General features: G+C 41.2%; 1 protein-coding gene across 1 annotated transcript; it reads right to left on the reverse strand.

The window, feature by feature from the left end:
* Positions 1-18,647: 18,647 nt before the first annotated feature.
* On the reverse strand, positions 18,648-24,375 carry purg (purine-rich element binding protein G; the record flags this gene model as incomplete). The annotated part of the gene is made up of 4 exons (XM_080743718.1): positions 18,648-19,166; positions 20,153-20,228; positions 23,344-23,620; positions 24,150-24,375. 4 exons carry the CDS (start codon positions 24,373-24,375, stop codon positions 18,648-18,650), a joined length of 1,098 nt encoding a protein of 365 aa, XP_080599844.1.
* Positions 24,376-24,654: the final 279 nt, after the last annotated feature.

Raw genomic sequence — 24,654 nt, forward strand, 5'->3', positions numbered from 1 at the left:
GCTATAGCTCTTAATGTGGTTCTGGACTGGTAATAATATTGATCGCTCATGTCCATGACACAAATGTCCACCACAAGCCCTAACATGGCGATGACCCTTGATCACAATTATTTCAACTCTAAAAACTAAAGTAGCTCTAAAAGCTCATGTCACAATGCAACACAATCGGTCTGATTTAGCAAATTAGCCTATAACAAATCTATTTGAACCGATCTGTCAATTTGTTGATAAGAAAAATTGTGAGTCTTGATTATTCGATTAACCTACAGTATGAGCAAGATTAAGTTGGTTATTCTAGATGTTGGCTTTGATATAGTTTCAGTTGATTTCCCAGCACTAATTGCTAGTAATACATTTAAGACCCTTTTAATACCTCTAAAATATTATTATTATTATTATTATTAGTTATTATTAAATTAAAATCATTAAATTGTCAAACATTACATGTAAGAAAGAGGCAACATTTTGAAAACGGTGCATTTTTTGCAAACTGTTAATAAAGTAGGCTATTATTCAACAAATAATAATCAATGTGTGTTCAGCACTGATCAGTTTTATGAAGTTGATCCACAGTTTCTGGCCACATACTGTAGGCAACACGTCACACACAATCCAATCTAGGAAGTGGTCAATCTGGCAAGCCATCGCAAAGAAAAGGGCGACACTCGGTCTGTCTCTCTTCTCTGAGGCTGTCTCGAGAGATTAAAGTGGGAGACCCGTTGGCCAAAAAAAAGAGAAAGAAAGAAAGAAAGAAAGAAAGAAAGAAAGAAAGAAAGAAAGAAAGAATCTTTTTAGCTGAATCTGTCACGCGCACACAACACGCACGCTTGCAGGCATTGATTGATTGATTGAAGACTTTATTAGAAGTTTGCATAGGAAAAGGTACAGTTTCATGACGGTAGGCCTACAGTTCACTGGTACAAGGTCTACTAAAAGGAGATCCATGAAAAGACTAAGCTTATTTCCACAGGAAACCATTTAAGTATCTCATATAACATTGAATGACAGACGAATAGAACACAGTAGGCTACTATGCAGTAGATATGTAAAGAAAAGAAAAATGCACACCAGGACAAAAGACTTTTGAACCTTCTGAGAGGGCAAACAACTGAACAACAATTACAGGCCTACAGAATGGCTCGTGCTAATGTTATCAAACTTAGCTAATGTAACAGTAGACATAAGACTGGACTTTACCTTCAACTTCAGAGATTTTCTGGAAAAGGTCAATTTTGTAATCCGATAAAAAAAAATCAGAGGAGAAGTCAGAGGTTTTGACAAAACCAGCAGTCAGGGATTGTACAAACTTGAAACTAAAAAGACATAGGCGTAGGCTACTGTAACTTCCACCGTGGAAAATGCCTCCAGATGTGCACGTTCTGTTCAACTGTTGGCGAATATAAGCTTGCGAATATAAGACTTCCGGTGGTCATTCTCTTCAGAATAAGAGTAACCCTATACCATAAAGCCATTGAAAATGTGTTTGCACATTGATTAATTTGCACATGGTATGCACATTAAAAATATAAAATAAGCATTTAAACACGAAGCTATACAACGTAAATCATGTTTCTGTGTGAAACAAATGTTTTAATAATATAAAAAATGTCTATTATGGATACTGTTCACTGGATTCTGGACAGGAGACGGCTCTTCGTGTCAGCTCCTGTGACACACACATGCCCTCTCATAGCTCATTCTCCGCTAAGCGAGAGAGGTGTAAGAAAAAGGCATGGCGGGCCGTCCAGTGCGGTTAGACGCCATTTTCAGACTTGTGGACGTTGGACAGCAGACGTCTCTTCGTGATGTCAGCACTTTTGACACATGTATGCAGACATCCCAACCTGGAGATCAGCATTTCCGGAAGGTCCCAAATGCACACATGTTTGTTTGTTTTTTCTCGGATTTTACTGCGGTTAAAAGCGGTTCAAAACTGTTCAAAACAGTTCTGCACGGCGGCGGAACCATTTTAGGCTTAAACAACTCAGTTACTGCCAATTAAATATGCCCTCGAGTGGCATTATTGCCAGAAAATCTCCATAGACTTCCATGTAATTCATAGTGCACAGATCATGCACGCCCATGCACAGATCATGCACCATGTTTGTGCAGGCTGTTCACAGCTTTCAAACAAAAAAAAAGATTGGAAATCCGTTCAGGCATTCTTGAGATAATAGCCATTATGTTTTACATTATGTAAGCAAAGATGGCTGCCCTGTATGAAAGATGGGGTTGTATGGGGGGTGGAACATGCAAAATCGCGATTGAAATCATGTTTACTAGATTTAATGGGGTCCAAAAAAAAAATTAAAAAAAAAAAATTAAAAAAATCACAAAAAAAAAAAAAAATGTTTTTTTTCTAAGTAAAAGTCGATTTAAGTCGTCTGGCAGGGAAGTCCATAGTGAGAAAGTTGATCTAAAAGTCGTTTGGCACTGTATGAGTTAATATAATCGGGTTAATTTATAGCATGATGTATTTCTTACCTATTTGGGAGAAAGTTCTGTCACTCTCAGTGAGACATACGGCAGGCTGCCATGCGTCGCACAGGCTGACGCAGCTATATGTCCAGTATGTCCTGGTTTTGCCAACATGGTGGCCGTGAGGCAAGATGAACCAAATGCCTTGGGGTAAATTGAACCAATCCTAATATGATGAATCACCATTCATATTTTTATTAGGTCTTTGCCACTCAGATTATGCTGAATGATCTTTCATTTTGATGAATATACACTCATTTAAGATACGTTTTTAATATTATATTAATAATTGCAAATATTAAAAAGTTCTAAATAAGAAATTGGTTTTAATAGCTTTTCTTACGGTTTAAATGACTGTAAGAAAATACATTTTGCAAATGTGTAAAAATTAGCAAATGGGAAATGTGTTGTTAAAATATTTCTGATAATTAAATACATTATCTGTTCAAGTTTAAACCGTAAGTTTAGAATATCATGTGGGTCAACTTACCCCCTTTACTTGGATCAACTTACCTAACCTATTACACCTGGGGCAGGTTGAACCACATGACCACTTTTTGCCAGACCCATGAAATGGGTAGGCCTACATAAGCAAATGTCGGTCTGTCCGGTTTTTCTCCATAGATGGTCATGATGATGACATGATGATGACATGAGGGAGGGATAGACCGACAGACAAAGCCTTCATGTCATCACAATGACATGAGGGAGGGACAGACCGACAGACAAAGTGGCACAACCAGGTTGACCTGGTCTAGTTTTTAAATAAATCGCATTTTTATGGCCCTTTGTCATAGATTTCAAATGATAGAAGACATCCTGAAATATGTCTAGATGTTTTGATTAATCTGGTTAATCTTACTCCGTTCTCCCTATTTGCTTTAAAGAGCGACCTGGCTTAGAGGCAGCAATGTTATGGACAAACGTTCCAAAAACAATATGTATTACTATGATCTTATTTTGAAGGTGACCAGAAGACTTATTCACCCTCACCCTCTCCTAAATCGGATGTCCTATATTCGCCAAAAGAACGGAGCCCTGAAGTTCCACAAAAGTAGACTGACTGGTCTGGTATAACATGTTGATGATCTGATCTGGTCTGGGTCTAGAGCGGATACGGAAATATTGCGTCCATGTATGTGGACATGCTATTAAATTACCGGATACAGTAGGTGGGCTCTAGACAGGATCAGTACTGCTGAAAGCCTCCAGTATCCACTAGATAGAGCCATTACTACATAACCTAGCATCCCAAGACTGTACAGTACAGTACTATATCTCTAACATCCAGGTCCTAGCCTGGATACACTTCACTGACATAATAGTGTGTGTTGCTACTGCTCTCTGTCGAGGTGCCAACTTGCGGCTCGTGCACAAGTAGGCCACACATGGCCTTCTTGTGCGCCAGCAGAGCGTGTCATGACTCATGAGGTGTGCCCTGCTGGCCTCATTGGCAGTTAATGAGAACATTACCAGGAATGCTCTTATATACCAAACTCTGCTGACATCTGACATCACCAGTGGCATCACCAGGAATGCTGGTCCCTCATTGGCTGTTAATTATGACGTCGCCAGAGGTGCTGGTCCCTGATTGGGCTACGGTCTTCAACAAGAGGAGACACCGACATACATACCCAGCCGATTACAGTACTTCTTGCGCCTTGCGGAAGTAACTAGAAAGGTGCAGTTCTGGAAATTTCAAGTGTGGTTGCACAGACCATTTATATTATAATAATATATATTATATTGTGATGTCAGGTGAAGCATGACCAAACCTGTCTGACTGTGACACATTACCTTACGTCATCCAATGGGAAAACCCTTGAAAAAACACAGGGTGACGTCAGGAATAACACAGATGATGATCATGACGTCACCAGCATCACCATCAACAACCAATGAGGGACCAGCATTCTTGGTGACGTCACCATCAACAAGTGCGGCCTGATAAATTACAAGGCACGCTCTGCTGGCACACAAGTAGGCCATACATACATTGATCACATCTATGTATGTATGTGTGTGTGTGTGTGTGTGTGTGTGCGTGTGCGTGTGCGTGTGTGTGTGTGTGTGTGTGTGTGTGTGTGTGTGTGTGTGTGTGTGTGTGTGTGTGTGTGTGTTTACGCCCATAGCCAATCACGGGCTATGCCAATCAGAGAAGGGAAAAGAGTGACTTCATGATAGCGAGGCATATATACAGTAAGGGCCACAAGAGGAGCCGTCTATGCCTGTAGCCAATCAGATGGGAATATGCCACTGGGATTGGTGAGCTTCACATGACATTTCAGCCAACCAGATTATGGGCCAATCGCCATGATTGGTCAAGTTTCACATGACATCATAATATCTTACTATAAAACGGGTGGAGCAGGCACAAACCTCTAGTAATACTAATCATTAAAGGGGAAGACCACCCATTTTCAATATTGAACTATCTATGTCATTGATATACCTTAGAGGAGTTGTGTGGAAATAGAAAAAAAATTCCCCCTCTTCTGTGTTGCCTAGAACTGGAGGATTGATTTTGGGGTTTGTATTGTAAAGTACAACGGTGTGATGTCATCAAGTTGTACTTTACAATACAAACCCCAAAATCAATCCTCCAGTTCTAGGCAACGCAGAAGGGGGGGAACTTTTTTTCTATTTCTACACAACTCTTCTAAGGTATATCAATGGGTGGTCTTCCCCTTTAAAAGACCCATTTCTAGATATCTTTTGGCCTATGACAGTACTGTCTATAGAGCGTCACAGCGGAAGTGGTTTCCTGGTGCCACTTATTATTCCCCATTCATTTTCGCCATAGACTTTTACAAAGATATTTATAACAATTATGTTAAGCCTCAAACCAAGCCATCCAGGATGGCAGTGAATCATGACCATACAACCTTTGATCCTATGTGAAAACATATTTTAATATTACATTATTTGATATACTACATTTAATAACTACCCTTTGTTTAGCGATTTTCTGAATGTTCTTTACCCTGGCCTGCACAATGTTAAGTCTGCTGGGACAAATAAAATAATCTCAGATTGTTTGTGTCAGCTGGCGTTTAGGCTTTTTGACAGGCCAGAATACAATGCATGATGCTTGCATTCCTAGCAGGAATCATCACCATGCTGGCTTGTGTGGTGGATATTTTTGTCAAACGTCTATATTTGCCATGGACAAAATGAGTAGACAAACCATAGGGAGACAAACACATAACCAGCTCACCCTAAATGACCACATGGGTCTGAAACTCAGTGTACAAATACAAACCTATACGGGTCAATTTGGTTCCATTTGTACACTCTTATGGAGTTTATGCGACACATTTTGAGCTTGTAGATCGGCTATTTTGAAATGGCCGAAATATATATATGGCTGGTAATTGTGGTTTGTAATAATAATAATCAAAATCTACAATGTAAAGTTTTCAAATATATGTAGTAGAGCAAAAGTACAATATTTGCCCCTGAGATGTAGTGGAGTATAGAAGTATTGAAAATTGGAATGCATTTATGTTGAAAGAATTGCCCTCTCTCTGTGTAAAAATCCATGCCATAACCCACATCTCCAGTATTCACTTGATGATGCTTAGTTTAGTGTACCGAAAATAGACGGCCTCCAAGGAGGAGGTCTGCTATTTTCAATATTTTTACAAAAAGGCCCCCTTTAGAAATGTCAGCCCTGCCTCTCTAACATTCTCTGCACGTCCCTGAATGAATGAATGAATGAATGAATGAATGAATGAATGAATGAACGGATGAATGAATGAATGAATGAATAATCATTTGTCCTCCTTGGTCTAATGTAACACAACCACATCCCTCAGTGCTCACAGACATGAGAAACAAGAGGCAATATCCCCCTCTGGTGGACAGGTTAGCAGAAAGTTTCAATAAGACAGTAAGACACCATTCACACTTTTGAATAGCCTATATAAACAGAAATGACTCCAAATCATTGTAAATCATGTCAAACGTTTTAATTAACAAACCAAAAACAAACAAACAAAACAAAAACAAAACATAATTAACACAACTGATAAACATTGAGTTTTTTTCCCCCGTGTTTTGAAATGTTTATATCCTTAAATGGCATTTATACACGGTTGCTACGACAATCATTTCAACGTTTTTGAGAAATAAAAATAGAAACCAAAGAATACATTTCACCTCCCATCTCTCTGCTACATGAAAATATAACACATAATGTAGTGTGAATCTAATTCATAACCAATAAAAACAATTTCTTTAGATTGTCTATATATCTTTTTCACAAATTTCCTATCACATAATAGGCAGCATTAATTTAATTGAACTGGATTAATTAGGCCTTGACATTCGCTAAATTCCCTTAATCTATACTTCGGTCAAACTCAAGTCACGTCCAAAAAATAGCCGATCCACAAACTTTACAACAAGTCACGATGTAACACTTTTGTAAACTTGTATATATATCTATCGGCAGTTTTTTGGCCATGCGACAGCGTCATAACAAGAAGTATAAATGGGCTTTAATTGTCTTAATTGCTTTCTAATATCCGGGTGGCTTGCCTACTAGAGAACCATTTTTCATTCTCATAATGAACATGCAACCATTCCATTTGTTCCATAGTTCCAGAGCTTTCCACTCAATTCAATGTTCAGTGAGGTTTAGCACTGTGCTAAACCTCACTGAACATTGAATGGAATTACACTATTTCTTTTCTAGTTTCTTTTTTTTCCCCTTTTTGCCCTCCTTTTTTTACAGTTACGCGTTACCAGTGGCAGACAGTAACAATGTGTATTTACTTGAGTGTACTTAAAATATATAAATATATTAAGATTAACATATTTTGAATATCTGTACTTTGCTTGAGTGTGTACATATATACTTTGCTTGAGTACATATATAAAATCTGAAATTCCTTTATGATACGGCGCGATGTGACGCATTGCTAGCTTACAGATCTGTTATTTTCATTACCTTTGAAATGTTGTAAATGGTTGTAAGTGGTTGTAAAAAATCTGAAATTCCTTTTTTCAATGAAGCAATGCATTGATTTAAAAAGGGGAAAAATGTACTACTGTAAGTTGAGTACTTTGTCCACCACTGGTTTACACGTTAACCATTTATGACTGTAAAATAACCCCCGTGTATGACCACAATCGCAGCAAGACATCAACTTTATTTACGTTTTTTCTTTTTATTCTTCTTCTTTTTTTTCTTCTTATTTGTATTGTAATCTCCCCCAGCATGCAATGAGCCCGGGTCCATAAGCACCTTCATAATGTCATAATAATAGCACCATTTTTTTTCGTAGACTTTTTCAATAATAACCGGGACCCCCAGCTGTCAGCATGCATAGACTCCAGGTAAAAAAAAAACGTGTTCTTTTCTCGATAGGTGTCGTGTAACTGTGTTATGCCGTAACTTTTACAAACATTAACAAGGCAATTCATGAATACTGAGTAATAGTACAATACATGTAGAACATGAACTGACACAGTAAACACACCATAATAAAGAAAGTGCTATAGGATTACCAAAAAACAATTGCTTCTTCATTTGGAGTCATTTGTAATATTCTATAAGGATTACAGGAACACAGACGTGTTTACGTTACACCTATATCTACACTTAAAAACATGTTCCGCTTTGTCCGTTTCCGCCTTTTAAACCTTTTTTTTTAATCATTGTCACACAATCGAACGGTTTCCATGTAAAAACAACGAGGCAAAGGAAAAGTAACGATAAAGCTTTGTTTTAAATATCCATAATGTTCATATTATTGTGACTATACCGTACCTATACACGACTATACTGTAGATGCAGCGAAACTCACTTCTACTTTTTTTTTTATGTCAGAGTTATTCTACTGTACGTTAGCAGTATATCACTGCTTGTTCCAGATCCTTTCACTGTAAAACCCGGAGGGTTCATTTGACGACATGAGCGGGTAACCGGTCACGTCGCCAAAAATCCAACTCGCCAAATTGTCCACGCTCATTGGGCAGGCTTGTCAATGCTCCTGGATTTGCCAGGATGATTGGCAATTACATCTACTATGTTAAATATTTTCTGGGGGGGGGGGACCCCCAGATGAGAAGTCATTATTAAGGATGTCTTACTTTGCTTCGGTCATCAAATCTGTACACCTACATTTGGCATTTTAAGGCTGAAATTGTACCCATGCTAGTAAAGCAAGCCTGATAAAAGTATCAAACATGCACAAAACTCAACAGAACACAGAAAATATATGTCTGTTAAGACGTTTTGGGGGGAGGACCACCAGACCCCTGTTGAGGAGTTCCACTAAAAATACATCTCCTGGATTCTCCTGGACTGACAGTCAATGTTGACAACCCTGCTCATTGGCGAGGTGTCCTCGCAAGTTGATTTGGCGAGTTGGATTTTTGGTGAAGTGACCTGTATTCCATGAGCGTACACATGTAAATGGACCTGTTTTGAGGGTCTGTTTGGTTACATTTGTACACTCATGGAGTTACAAAGAGATACATGAACCCTAAGGATTTAGCTGTGTTTGCAATAGTAATGCATGCTTACACCATTCCATGTACTAGAAAAAGGCTCAAGAAAATCTTTCCTCCAACTTCCATTTTTTTCTTTTTTCCCCCCACTAGGGCAGGGGTCTTCAACGTTTTCAGGCCAAGGACCCCTTATTTGAGAGTGAGATGAAGCAGGGACCCCCACAACCTTTTTCAGGTTTCATTGTGTGACAGCACAATCATCAGTGTATTTTGGATAAAATGTATCTTTCTCCAGATAAATAAATCTGTTTCTCCATTCTAGTGGATGGTAAGATACAGATAAAAAAAAGAAATGTCTGTCACAGATAAAAAAAAAAGAAAGATTTTTTTTTTATCTTGAGAAAGATTTTTTTTTAATCTGTTATCTGGCCCAGTGGGAATGGTCCTTAATACTACTATAATAATAAACTTGACCTTTCACTCTGTTCTGCTCTTTTTCCCCTCTACACCAAACCTCTTTGCCGAAAATAGCCGATCTACAAGCTCACAACGCCTCGCGCTGCGAGGTGTTGTGAGCTTGTAGATCTTCTATTTTTGGCTACAGTTCTCAGAATATGGACACTACGGTTCAAGTTTTGGAAGATTTGGAGGACCCAAATGTTCCTAGTAACTCTGAGGACCCCCTAGGGGTCCCGGACCCCCTGTTGAAGACCCCTGGTGTAGGGATAGTTTGACACTAAACCTTGTGTTTTACCAGCCTTGTAAACCACCAACCTCCATACTCGAGGGGGGGACAAATGAGAATGTGTTTTTCCGGAAGCGGGCGGTTTACGAGGCCAGCGTTTGCAACTAGTTTCAGCTAAACAAAAGAAATACAAATATAGTTTTTTTTTCTTCCTAATTTTCAAAAATTGAAAACAAATCAAATTAAAAATTCTAAGATTATTATTATAATTATCTTTTAAGGCTTACAGGTGGAAATGTTAGATCTAAGCAATAACAGTCCGTAACCCCATTCATTCAAGCTGTTAATAGACTATCGATTAGCGCCCTCTGTTGACCATTCTCACTTTGTACAGGACCGATCCACCTCTTTTTAAAATGCAAAATATGTTATATTATATATCATGATTATTTTTTTAGTATGGGATTTTGGGGTGGGGGTGGGGCGGTAAAATATCACTAATAAATATATAAAAATCTAAAGCCACATTTCTTTTCTACAATATCATATGGAACAATTGTCACTACTTTTTTGGAAGCAATCATGCTGGCACTCCATTCAATACATAAACCAAACACTTTTTTTTCCTTCTTTTCATAGCAACACTACACAACTTTCACCATAATACACTTCTCTAAAATTGATGCTAAATTTCGTTATAATAATTCTTGGTTATCGCTCATAAATAGAGGGAAGAATAAGGGGGAGTGGTTTAAAACCTGTGTGCACATAATTATAATAAAGTGCTTTGGAATCACTCGTTTTAAGAACGGCGCTTCATTGTGTCTGTGACACCTTTTCTTAATTCTAAAGTTAACCTTTTTATTTCAAGATTTTTTTTGGCTAAAGTGTAAAATAACATGTTCCACTTCTATAAACATTTTGCATGGTGCACAGTAAAATGAGTGTTCATTTCTAAATGTGTAACTTTGAGAGAGTACAAATGTAACAAAATGGACCCGTAACAAATGTAGCCAAGTGGTGCATTCGAAAATGCGCACTCAGCGCACTGATGTGCCACCGGGCGCGTTCGGAAAAGTGCACTAAACGCACTGGTGTGCCATGTTGTCGTTCGAACGACCCTACTCAGAAGTTGGCGTTTGGCAGTGTGGTGCATCAACGCAGTGTTTTGATTGGTTGATTTTCATGGCGGTGTCTCACGCTTCTCAGCTGTGAACAATTTACCATATTCACCTGGCGGCCATATTTGAAATTTGCATTGAAACTGGGTGGCAACTGGGGTGGCATTTCATTAACTTAATGGCAAGATGGCCGCCGTGTGAATTTGCTGCTTGATAGGTTCTCTTTTGAGGTTTATTGTTACACACGCATCAACGTGTAAACTAACAGAAGGAAGGCCAATGTTATGAATTAAATTACCTTTCAATAGCAACGTTACTTTAGCAACGGCTGCTTTTCAGAAGGTTTTCCTTTTGAAAAAGCGCACCGCTTTCCCTTAACTGGTCGTTCGTAATAAGCTACGCTGAGTGCACTCTACAACGTCACCGCCCACTGCACTCACTTAACTGAGAACACACCCAGTGCGCATTTCCGAACGCACCCTTGTTACATTTGTACAATCTCAGGGTTAAATTAACACTGATAATTTGTTATTTCTTTCTTGTGTTAGAGCTATATTTTTGTCCATGCCTTACCCATTATCCCTTAACTTCTTTGCCTTTTTTTTACTATTTTGAAAAACAATTTAAAACAGTTCAAATAGGCGATCTACGATGACACGCTGTGAGCTTGTAGATCAGCTATTTGAAATATTTAGATTTTTTTTTCTTCTTTTTTTTCCAAAATAGTAAAACATAAAAGAGTTTAGGGATAAGGCATGGACAAAAATACGTCCCTTAATCTCTAGTCCTAATGAAAATGTATTACCGCTTCTTAAAGGGATAGTTCTGTTTTTCTCTTCGCCAGACTGATCTCCAAATCAAGAAGATCTACACCAATTTGAATCACACATTGAGGGGCCAACAAAAAACAAAAATTGATTTCACTTACACCCATAGGGGGCACCACAGACCCAGTCTGTTCCCCCACACAATAGGGGATTTTGTCAGTCATGTGACTAACTGTATCCATACTCCATACTGTTGTCTGCCTGTAATTGCTTAAAACATTGGTGGGTCTAATTTCATTAAAAAAATCACCATATACAGTAGCCTATTATGAATGCAATATCCAACCAGAAATTGAAATCGCATGTATGCTTAAACGTCTGGCTAGCTAAGACAACAATTTCCTTTTTATAAATGAATTGAAACAAATGGGCTTGAGCTAGCCGGCATCCATTTTTTAGATAGCATTGGACTTTCCTCTGTAACAGTAGTGTAGTGATGATTTAAAACCAGTGATGAAAATAACCACCTTGACGTAATTTTACTTTACTTTGAGTATTTCAATCTTTCAATCTTTTTAACTCTACAAATTGAGTACTTTTACATTTGGTACTGTGAATATATGTTGTCGCTAATACATTTGTAATTTTACCCAAGTAAAAGTTTGAGTAACGCCTAAAAGTGTTTTTTTACAAGGGATGTGTGATATCAAATCCAAATGTAAAAAAAAGAAACAGAACTATTCCTTTAAACAGGAACGTTGCTTAAGCTCATCTGTTCATCTGATTGAAGAGGATATGATTTGTAGAAGCAGGATTATCTTATCATCTCAAAGGAATCACAGTGGTAAATACAAGTGCAACACCTAGCTTGAACAGCCATAGAACATCTATACCTTCTTATCCAAGTCCTGAACCATCTTTACCATCTTAACCAAGTTGGTGAATCACCACTATACCTTCTGAACCAAGTTCTAAACCATCTCTACCTTGGAATGTTTTACTAAAGTGAATTGGATGCCCCATCTAGGAGTATAATTTCATGGCTAGAATCTTCATTTGATTGTCATCATGAACGAAACGAAACAGAATGGGTCTTAAGGCTAATTTTAACTTCATCACGTGTCAAGTCGACACGTTTTTCAGTCAAAAATATGTCACTTTTGTCATGTGACGAGGTATAAATTAACCCTCAGTGGTCCTTCAACGTCAAAAGCAGCAGTTCTTTTTTTTTTAAAGTGCTTGTTTGGGAAGAGATTAAAGACTTTGTTTTTTGCAGGATACCACTGTATGCGTCTCTGTATAATCCTCTTAATATTCTAGACAAATGTTTACGTCATTCTGTCCATATAATTGTTGAGGCAAGAATTCAAGTTTAACTCAAAGGTTCTGCATTTGTCATTAAGGCCTGCATCTAAAAGCCAAATGCAATGGCCCTACACAGTATATAGTACTGTATACACAGTAACATCTATTTAATTTGAGTGTACAAATGGAACCAAAATGGACCGGTAACACTCCAACTGTTGCTGTGCACAGAGCTTACGCTCTGATGTGCAAATACACAAACAAATCTAACAATTAATTTGTATCGGGGTCGGTTCAGATAAAACATACGGTATGATCATCACTATAGATAGCAAAACAAACATTGTTTCGACTTATCGTTGAAATACTGATGTTTGTTTCTTTGTTGGAATTGTAATGAAATGACTCTCTAATCCATCAAAGTCCATTCCAAAGAACATAACCACAATGTATACATTGTTACACAACCACTAATCCTTATGTTCAACCATCATGCATCTGTTTTCTGTAGACAACAAGAAACTGGACAGCCAACAATAGAACTATTTGTACACTAACGTCGTTTTTGTCTCTTTTTTTTCTCCCCAGCATCAACCTATACCCATGATATTATATTATACAGTAGCTTCGTCCGGACGTGGACATTTATCTTTGAGAAATCTGCGAAGCAGTCATTTGGTGTGTGTGTGTGTGTGTGTGTGTGTGTGTGTGTGTGTGTGTGTGTGTGTGTGTGTGTGTGTGTGTGTGTGTGTGTGTGTGTGTGTGTGTGCGTGCGTGCGTGTGTGTGATTTGTTATTACGTTAACCACTTAAACCCTATACGTTATTAACCCATATATGTTGGTCCCCCGGGGTTTTAACTATACTACGGGTCCCCTTGTGTTTTTAGCTCTACTACAAATCTCTTTGCCGAAACAGTAGTCAATCTAAAAGCTCACACAACGCGCTGCACGCTGTGAGCTTGTAGACCGGCTATGTCTGCCGACTGTTCACCCTAGTATAGGGATGCTATGGTTCAATTGGATGTTAACCACTTGAACCCTAGCACCCCTACTATATACTGGGGCATGTCATAATAGTCGTTAGCCACATTTGGCGAAAACAGGCGAACTGTCGCCTAAAATAGCAGCTACACGAGCGTTGCAATCTTTCGTGATCTTGTAGGTTAGTTATTTCCGCTATCTGACATACAAAGATGCAGTGGTGGAAAGTAACTAGGTACATTTACTTAATTACTGTACTACAATCTACAAACTGGTAGTAGATCTACCATTTTCAAACATTTTGTACTTTTACTTTTGGTACTTTAAGTACATTTTGATGCCAATACTTTCGTACTTTTACTCAAGTACATTATGAACTACGGAAAACAGAGTATTTCTACATTGAAGTATTGATACTTTTACTTAAGTAAAACATTTGAGTACTTTTTCCACCGCTGCAAAGATGTACAGAGGGTTTAAGCGGTTAGGACTAAAGACAACTTGATAGCGTCCTCGTCGATGGAAAGAAAAGAAAATCGTAAAAGGATAAAAAAACAAAACAAATGGTACGTCCTACAAATACAGCACATTGGTAAATACAGCACAAGGAACTATTTTAAAAGCCCTGTTTAAGCACGATGTTGAGCCCTTTACGACCTATGCCATTTAATAACCTTCATCTGTTCCTGTGGTGACAGAGGCCTTCGGAGCAACAAAGACGATAAGCCAAAGTGACCGTTCATCACGGCAGCCATTTTGACATGAAACAGTAGGGTAGCATGCTGTAGATGTGTTACTGTTGACAGATTTTATGTTGCTCGTCATTATATCCACTGCAGATTGATTGCACACATTTATCCGTCCTAGAAAAATGCCTTGGCGGACACAGCCCTGTCAACAAATAGAAGATCTACAAGCTAGCATATCGTCGTTGTCGGGTGAAAACCTTGTATGTCCAAAACCGTTTGTTTTGCATTTATCATTTTAAAAATGATTTAAACTAGTGAAAACAGACGATCTACAAGCACACAACGCCTCGCACCGCGAGGCGTTGTGTGCTTGTAGATCGGTTGTATTCACTACTTTTGTGCGACGGCCTTGTATGATGAAGCAGGGCTTTACTTTGCGAAAGATGTACACATTTGAAACTTGGAGATGCAAGGTTCCCGCCGGACAACGACGATATAGGTCTGCTATGTTCTCCTACGCTATTCTCACTCTCAAGGCGGCAAACGGGAGACGGCTTGGGGCGGATATGACCATAAGTCAAACGTTTGACGTGCCGGGTGAACCCGCAGCGCCACACGCTGACTGGGTGGAGCGATGAGTTACGATGCCGATCCTATCGGTAAGGTGGTTGCAGTCACATTGGTACGTTTTGGAAATCCGCAAAAACTTTTTTCAGGCCAAGGAGAGAGAGAGGAGAGAGAAAGCAGGGACCCAGTGCCAACAGCTGCGAAAATCAGAAAAAATCAACCCTGGTCCGAAAATTGTTGAGATCTACAAGCTCACAACGGTTGCATCTGCGACGCGACGTGAGCTTGTATGTCTGCAGTTAACTGGAAGTGTGGTGCAAAGAATTCTCCAGTAAATTCCCGCGGAAAGAGGTGGATACGAAATAACGGGCGGCAGTGTGCAAAGGTGATTGACATAATAGGTTGATTTTTGTATTTAAGTGCTCTGAAACTCGATATTCGGCCAATGCCTTACGGCTGGCTGGCTTAGTGGTGTCTCTCGTCCGCTTCAGACAGCATACCTCCATCGTTTTAACTGTTTAATAGTTTTTTTGTTTTGTTTTTTTTGCGTCTTGGGTTTCATCTAAATGTGTGACACAGGGGAGTCATGTTGCTTAAAACACCGGGTCGAATCATGGGGGGCACACGTCAGTCCGACGTCTCATTACTTAGGGTTAGGGTTAGGGATAAGTAGGAGTATTGGTAACGCCCTACCCTAACCCTACGCTACTGGCTATTTCATGTCAAAAGGGCTGTAGTAAAAAAGGTCTAAAGGCCCGCTCACACTAGACACTGTTTTAGCCTCGGTGAGCGTCTTTTTTGTAACTGATATCAATGCGAATGAAAGCATTTTGTTGGCTGCTTTTGTGTCGCAGGCCGCCTTATATTTATGCACTCCTGGTCCAGATGACAGCAATGTTTCACCTGAAAGTGAGCGGCAGGCAGCTTCAAGACAGGAAGAATCTGCGAGCGGCTCTGCTTTGTATAGACTGCACAAGAAAAGCCCTGCGTTTTGCGGCCGACAAACAGTGTCCGATGTGACCGGCCCCCGAGATTCTGTTGCCGTCGCTCCACTGGCCTACCAGCAAGTTTCAATACGACCTGCCCTTTTTCTAACTCGACAAAGGGATCGGTGACCAAATGCAAAATGATATGGCTTTCAAACAACTTTTTTTTTTGTGTGTGTGTGTGTGTGGATTTTCTGCTAATTTTCAAACTTTTTCTTTTTTTTGAAACACAGACATTGTCCTATAGCACCACATGATTAAAAAATATATATAATAAAAACGAATGAAGTAGAATAAAGTGGAGTACTAGCCTATCAAAACAGGGACCGTCCTACACAGTAATGAGTGCATTCAAGACAAATGAAATCCCATTTGTTATGGAGGTATCAGCGCAGCGGCTGTGCTGTCTGTCTCAGTCTTATAGGGACATTGTTAGAAATATAGCTGCAATAAGGTGGAGATCTCAGTGTTTCAAGTAAAGGTATCAAGTATCCTTTAAGACCAGCTGTTGTTAACACACCGGGTGCCCACGAGGTGTTAACGCGTCAATCTCTTTGATCTTTACGAGGGCCCAACGACGCGTTTGACGCGTTGTACAGTAAACTATACTGTACTGTGCTACTGTACTTGGCTACCGCGGTGATGAAACAAACTCCATTTCCCAACATGCAGCGCGCAATTACGTCACCCGGACGCGCCGTCGGCCTCGTTGACTTCCTGTCTAGCGGCTGCACAAAAGTGCTGTTTTCTACGGATTCTCTTCTTTTTTTCATTTTTTTCTCAAAACGGCAGCCTCTTCTACCGGCCGTCACACAAACAATGTGGCTCAGAATTGATAAAAAACGGTCCTGACTGAAAGAGAAGATTTTCGCGAAATAAACAGGACATACTCCGATTACATTTACTCGGATTACTTTTCTCGCCAGTACTCTCGCCGGTAGGTAAAATGACGCGTTGCCATGGGCACCAGCAAACACACACACGTCATACATCCGGGCACCCGATGTGTTAAGGCCATATACTTAAGATAACATTTCACATTAAAATACCTCTCCTTAGGCATTGAACATTGTGTGTGTCCGTTTTTCAGATAATAACAACTTATAATGATGCAATTACAAGTTGGGCCCATATGGTACGTCTTTCGAGTTATATTTAGCCCGATTAGCACTTCCTCATAAGGGGCAAATCCATACACTTAATTAACACTTAATTAATGATTGACGCATACATGTATTCATCATTAATTAGTGGTGGGTTTGTTGATGGGGTTAATCATGAATTAAGTGTTAACTAAGCAGTAATGTGCACGGATTTGTCCCTTATAAGGAAGGGTTACAGCCGGATTTATACTTGGTTGTGTATTGTGTTGCGCACTGAAAACTTTCGCGTTTCTGAGCTTATAGATCAGATATTTTCAGTGCGTGACATCGTGTATAACTAAGTATAAATAAGGCGTTAGTTGCATTACGCATCGCTCTCCGAAAATAGCTGATCTTCTACATCAGAGACTTCCGGCGAGAAACGCACGTCATACAACGGTAAATTCAGCATTACTTTGATTCACATATTTAATAGAATCGTGGCTAATGCCAAATTAAGCGTAAAATAACTTAAATATTAAATATCACTTGTAGTTTTCTTTATGGTAACAATAATGAGTGGATTAACGGTCTTGGTATCCATCCGTATGATCACACACGTGTATGTGCTGTAGATAAAATAAAATAAAAAGCATCATTATACTCGTTCTTTCCCTTTTTTCTTTTTTTTTTTATCCGAGCTTGCTCACACGCAGCCATGCGCGCAGCCCACGACCCGCCTCTTTTGGAGGATTCCTCTTAATATTATTAACCCTTTGTCTTTTAAAATGTTGAAAGAGGAATCCTATCCCCCAAACATACACATATTCACACCACCATCCCATAATAAGCATGATAATGTCATTGTGCAAAATCAATACCAGTAGACACCAATTCATTGGTAGACTACAGGTGCAGTCCAAAACATTAGAATATTGTGGAAAGCTTCCTTCTAATTCTTTTTGGTAAACTAATTCAAAAAGTAAATACATGTACATAATAAAGATATTTTGAATTGGTCTCATGTAAAATTCTAATATTTTGAGATACTGGATTAACTCTATGCCTCAATTATCAAGATAAGTATTGGAGTATTTCACTTTGTTTGTGACAAATATACACCATTGTTTCCTGTTGAGATTGGCACATTTCCTGGGGCAAGCTGCCCAGATCACACATGTCACACAGGTCTTCTTATTTTGTCACTCTCAAAAAGCACCTGCAATGTAAAACCTGGGTGAAATGTGCCTCAACTCAACAGGAAACATCTGTAATATTATGAAAGTTTCACTTATTGAATTAGCCTACATTACGGGGAAAAAGAACCGTGCCACAATATTATAATTTTTTTCGAGGGGGTAGAACGTACCAGCATTAATGAATTCGGTTTCTAGTGGGGAAAGTGCATGTTGACAATAGTCGTATACAGTACAGTACAACCAAACGTATTGATCACATCAAACCGAGTGGAAATGTCCCGTCCCACGCTCCCGACCTTACCGCCGCTTGGCGCGTCTCAAACCACGTCAATCCTCGTGTTCCTCGCTGTCTCCGCCGCCGCCGGCGCCGCCCAGGGCCACGTCTGTCCTCTTGTCCTTGTGGCCGGAGGCGAAGATGCGGCGCATCTCCTCCTCGTAGCGCAGGAAGTTCTCGCCGAAGCGCGCCCAGGCCTTGAGCGGCACGGTGATGGTGTTGCGGTACGGCTGCCGCACCTCGCTGATCTTCAGGAAGACGCCGTAGCGGTTGGAGCCCACGTCGAAGTAGAAGCGCTTGTTGTCCACGCGGAAGGACGCGGCGTCCGGCAGCTCCGGGTGCGGGTCGTCCTCCCCCTTGAGGCCGCCGATGCCGCTGCCGCGCTGGTCGCCGCCGCCGTCGTCGTCGCCGTAGTCGTCGATGAGCTGCGACAGCGCGTCGCGGAACTCGATGAGGCCCTGCGCCGGGAGCACGATGGTCTGCTCGATGCCCTGCTGGCCGTAGTAGCCGATGGTGCCGTGGGCCTTGCTCACCGTCTGCCGGATGCGCAGGAAGCGGCCACGCTGGTTCTCCTTGAGGCAGGGAGGTTAACAGTTAATCTAACATTGATTCATGGCCGTTAACACTTGGGATGCCATTATTTTGGTAATTATTTGGACACACTCTTGCGCTTTATTTTGCGCTTGCACTTTATATTTGTTTTTTTGGGGGGGTTTGGGGGCTTTTTATGCCTTTATTTGATAGGATAGTAGACTGACAGGAAATGGGGAGAGAGATGGGGAATGACATGTGGCAAAGGTCGTCCGGATCGGGAATCGAACCAGCGACACAAGCAGGCATCATAGCCTAGTACTGTATGTGGTATGCGCCTTGACCAATAGGCCAGCGGGTGCCCCTCGCTTGCGCTTTATATATATATATTATATATATATATACATATATATGTTAGTTTGTTTGAGGTACCAGTAAGATTGGGACCGGAGCGCTTGTTTTAGTTCACCTTATGGGCAGTCCCTGGAAGAACCCGATGTCATTGGGGAGCTGCTCAGTTGGTGGGGCATTTGACTGCATTTGGTCCCACGTCTCATTTTTCCTCCATTGCTCCCATTAGTCCCATGCTGGTGAATGCTAACCTGGTGAATGCTACTATGCCTAAACCTAACCCTAATCCTGACCCTAACCTCAGTAAAACTATGCCTAAACCTAACCCTAATCCTAACCCTAACCCTAACCTCAGTTAAAACTATGCCTAAACCTAACCCTAATCCTAACCCTAACCTCAGAGCACTGCACTGCACTGCAGTGTGTGTGTGTGTGTGTGTGTGTGTGTGTGTGTGTGTGTGTGTGTGTGTGTGTGTGTGTGTGTCCAGCTGAAGCTCGCTGACGCTCGTTAAAGTTATATACATCGAGGCAATTATGTTTCTGCACTAATCTTTGTTTTTGGACAAGAATTTTCCTTTTGGTCCTAAAAAAACGCCGCTTATCAATTAATTGATGAATCGATCGATAAGGTTATGAACTTTCAATTAATGAAAGAATCAATCATTTGCATCCCTACCTTGAGGTCCAGGTAGTACTTGCGGTTGTCCCGCTCGATCAGCTCGCTCTTCAGCACGCGGTGGGGAGTGGCGCCGCTGTGCGGCTGCTCCTCGGGCTCGGACGGCGGGTCCGAGCCGGTGGGCGACGCGGAGGACGCGGCGCGGCGCTCGGCCTGCCGGCGGCGGCGGGGCTCGTCGGTGCCGTCGTGCGGGGGCAGGGCGCCCCGGGCCTGCTGGCCGTTGCTCTGCACCACGTCCGGCCGGTGAGTGGAGCTGTCACATGAGGACATTTCAGTTGACAGTTTCATACATTTAGGCCTAGAATTATTGAATGCTTTAACCAGTGAAAAATAGCAGATATACAAGCTCACAGCGCGGCACCGAGTGCCGCGCTGTGAGCTTGTAGATCTGCTATTTTTGAAAAAGTCGTGAAAATGTGTGCAAATCTTTGAATATATGTATTTTCAAAGCGAACGTTTTGTATCTCAAATTTTGCTTCTGGGTGGTCCCTGGAACTAAATATTTTGAGATGGGTGTCCGTGGCCAAATATATATCATTTTGGGGGTCCTTCACATGAAAAGGTTTGAGAACCAATGACATAGTAGTCTCTCAAGAACAGACTAACTGAGCTCCATTTAAGTGAAAAGGACCTTTTCTTTGACGATGGCTGGCCAGATTGCTGACATAGAAACATAGGTTTTTTCAAAAAGTCTTAGACGGATTCAAAAGACACTTATAGAATCGGGTAAAAATAATAATTTTTCACGATTTTTCAATAGCAGATCTACAAGCTCTGTGAGCTTGTATATCTGCTAAAGCTGTTAAAGCATAAAATAATGATACACAATAATGTGTACCTGTTCTAAATGGTTTAACATGTCCTGATGTCACTGCCGCTAGATGGCAGTGAACCCAGGTTCACATTGTTATTTTTTGTATTGAAATCCTGAAATGCAACATTTATATTACATTTTGAATCCATTTAGTTATACTCATGTTAACTTTATGAACTTAAATACAAATCCTATATATTACTACTATACTAGTCATTAAGCTACTATTATAGTCTGAAGGAAGTAAAGTGGGTCATGTTTGCATGTTTGGAATTGTAACAGCTGAAATCAAAATATATTAGTATTCCGATATTAACCTGCGGGCCGCATTAAGTGAATATGGGGGCCGCATGTGGCCCCCAGGCTGCCAGTTGCCCATGTATGCTATAAGGGAATCCTAGATCAGGCATCGTTTGGTATTCATTCATATTTGATATATCCTGTTTCTGGAGAAGATTTTGTTAATACGGCAAGGAAAAGTCGGAAACTACACTTCCGGGACACTTCTGAGTTTGAAATCACTGTTCCCTACCAACCGCGTTCATGGGAAATGTAATCGTTGGGTTTTGTTTGACTTGTTCCAAGCGTTTATTGTTTATTGGGTAAACATTTACATTTCTACCTTTAGTCAAGGATTCATATCCATTACAGTAAAATCGCTGATGTGGTCTGTTTATTTTTGGAACACAATTCTTATATGAAGCGGTCTTAACCGCACAGAATCTCCCACGAATCCCTGTCGGAAAGCGTTCTTGCCGACAGGAAGCCATCGGCAGCTTGTCGGCAAGAGGCGATTGCCGTCGATAGGGCTGGCGGAACCCATCGATGGAAAACTAAGCATGTTCAGTCGGTGCTTGCGGTCGGTGGTAAATCCTCCACTAGAATATACCAAAGTCTAGTCTGCTACAGTGCAGAACTTTCCAGAAGCAAGCCTAAATAAGCCAGAGACATTTTACCGTTGCTAGTTATAGTGCGAGTATTGTTTTGGTGAGAGCAGGAAAAAACACCACATCTCCGCTTCCGTCCTCCGGTTGCCAGATTCTGTGAGTGAAACAAGCGGGTCTATGAAATAAGCCCAAAAGAAGCGATCAGTTCCACCTATTGAGCTCTATTACATTAGTTATTTTCTAAAAGAATGTTGAAAGCAAGGCCAAATAAGCAACCCACAACTAGCAACATTATAGGAAAACAGGATCAAAGACGCTTAGAACGAGCAGACCTGGCAACACTGCCATACAGTAACTACATCAATTAAAGAAATAACAATGTGAACGCGGGTAATAGCGCCATCTAGCGGCAGTGACGTCAGTGGTCTATTTAGGTTAATGATTTGATAGTGTTTTTGTCACTGAACATTGCAACATCTGCCCTGCAATGTGTGCAGGGCAGATATGACAAAGAACTAATAATAATACAAAGAAATCACTGACAATGACGGGTACCAAATGATCAAACCAGGCCATATGGGCCTATTTATTCTTTTTTTATACTCTAGCTATAGTTAAAATAGTTCATCAACAGCGCATCACATTGCAATGCGTTGTGAGGCGTGATTTGTCAACCTCTGAATTTATACGGAGGGATGGAAACCATTCTGACAATTAGCCATGCACAAATAAAACAAAAATAAATAATTAGCTCAAATAATCCCGATCAAGACGATTCTGTAACTCAGTGGTTTGCAAACTTTTTAGCTCATGACCCAAAAGAGATATTAGACGTTAGCCCGGGACCCAAACTAGTGAAAACAGCAGATCTACAAGCACTTGCAGATTTAGCCTGAATTCAGACTCTGCGTTGAAGCTTGAGTCTGACATTGTCCCATTGACAAGAGATTTCAAAGGGGAGAGGATTTGAAATTTGAAATTCCCAATCACAAGAGATCTGGTGGGAGGGGTTGTTTGACTTGTGTGTACACGAAAACATTCCCCCTCCCCCTCCCCTCTATGACAGGCATCAAACAGGTCGTTGTCTTTGATGCTTTCATTGATTAGAGAGATCACTAACGAGGAATTGACACTTGGTGCACAACCCCCTTTGAAGTTCAAAGGGAGCAATTAAGAGCTCTGGCTGAGCTCCCCCTGCCTCCACTGTTTCTGTTGATTTTCTGTTTCTGCTGATTTGCTGTCTCGTTAGACCCACCCCCTCCTCCGAGGCTCCGACTCTCATTGGCCTGGTCTTTCCTCAGACCAGAGAAACTCTAGGTTCATTACGCAACACCAGAACAAGAGAACCAGTCCGCTCAGAGAGTGGGCCGGTCTATGGGCTGGAGCCAGGCAACTTGTAGATTTGCTATTTTCACCACTTCTTAATTACTTGAGTCGTGACCTATAAAACTTGGTCCGTGTCCGTGACCCACACATGTTTAAGGCCTTACCGGTGCGTGGCCGCGGCGCTGCCTCCCCCACTACGCAGGCCGATGCGGGCGTAGTAGTCGATGAAGTCGCCCAGCGCGTAGCGCAGGTCGGGCGCCGTGCTCATGGACAGCGTCAGCTTGCTCTTGCGGACGTTGTCGTGCCGCCCGCGGCCGATCCACACCTCGGCGATCTTCAGGAAGCGGCCGCGGGCGCTCTGCTTCACGTCCAGGTAGAAGCGCTTCTTCTGGACGTCCACGCGCTTGGACGCCAGCTCCTGGATGTCCACAGCGCCACCGCCTGGCGTGTCACGGGGGTTCAGGGAATTTAAGTTGGCGGTTATTTGTCACACAAATGATTTCGATCAACGATTTCAATTCGATTTTATTCGTTTATTTTTGGGGCATTTTAATATTCGAAAAATCTAATTTCTTTCAAAACAAACATTACACAGGACAAAAAGCCTATGACAAACACATTATTTTTAATATCATACTTTCAAAATTGTTTAAAAATAGTGGAAATATACACACAAATAGCCTACACAAAGATTATTGCTATGAATGATGTGTTTTTGGTATTGAACATGATCAAATCACATTTCTGTGCGGCTATAGGGCTTCGTAAATAAAAATTGCACAGAGCAAATACAAATTGTGGAAATATCCCATCTGCAAGCTCACGGCTGAGCTTGCAGATCTGTATTTCCCACAATTCCTATACCTACCATTCTTTCAGAACCGTTCTTTTTCAACATGGGGAAAACGATCATGACGATCTAAGAAAAAAAATGAAATAATTACGTTATGTAAGAATTGTGACAAGGGGCCTTCCTTACCACCACCACCTCCTCCTCCACCACCTCCTCCACCACCACCGCCGGCCCCCTGCTGCTGCTGCGACGTGGCCGCCGTGTGGACGTAGTGCTGGGGATACACCGCCGCTCGGTGCACCGCCGCCGCGTCCCCGGCCGGTTGGAGCATCCTTCCCGGTCTGCCTCCTCCACCACCACCTCCTCCACGCTCCATCCCTCTGGAACAGGCATCAGCCATCATGATGTCGAGAAGAAGAATTCCACCGCCGATGCTCCCCGCATGTCTTTTTGTCTTTTCTTTCCACGCCAAGAGACAACAATAATGCGTGGAAGACGAAGACTTTAAAGTGGGGGGAAAGAAGAAGGAAAAGAAAGGGACAAAAAGCCGAAACCGCTGATAATACTAATAATGTGGTGGCATCCTGTTGTGTGCATGTGTGCGTGCGTGCCTGTGTGTGTGTGTCCACGAGCTCCCTACCTCAAATGACCCGAGTTCGGCGCGTTCCAAACCGAAAGGGGG

The sequence above is a fragment of the Nannobrachium achirus genome, assembly GCF_963921795.1.
Source record: "Nannobrachium achirus genome assembly, chromosome: 15".
NCBI lineage: Eukaryota > Metazoa > Chordata > Actinopteri > Myctophiformes > Myctophidae > Nannobrachium > Nannobrachium achirus.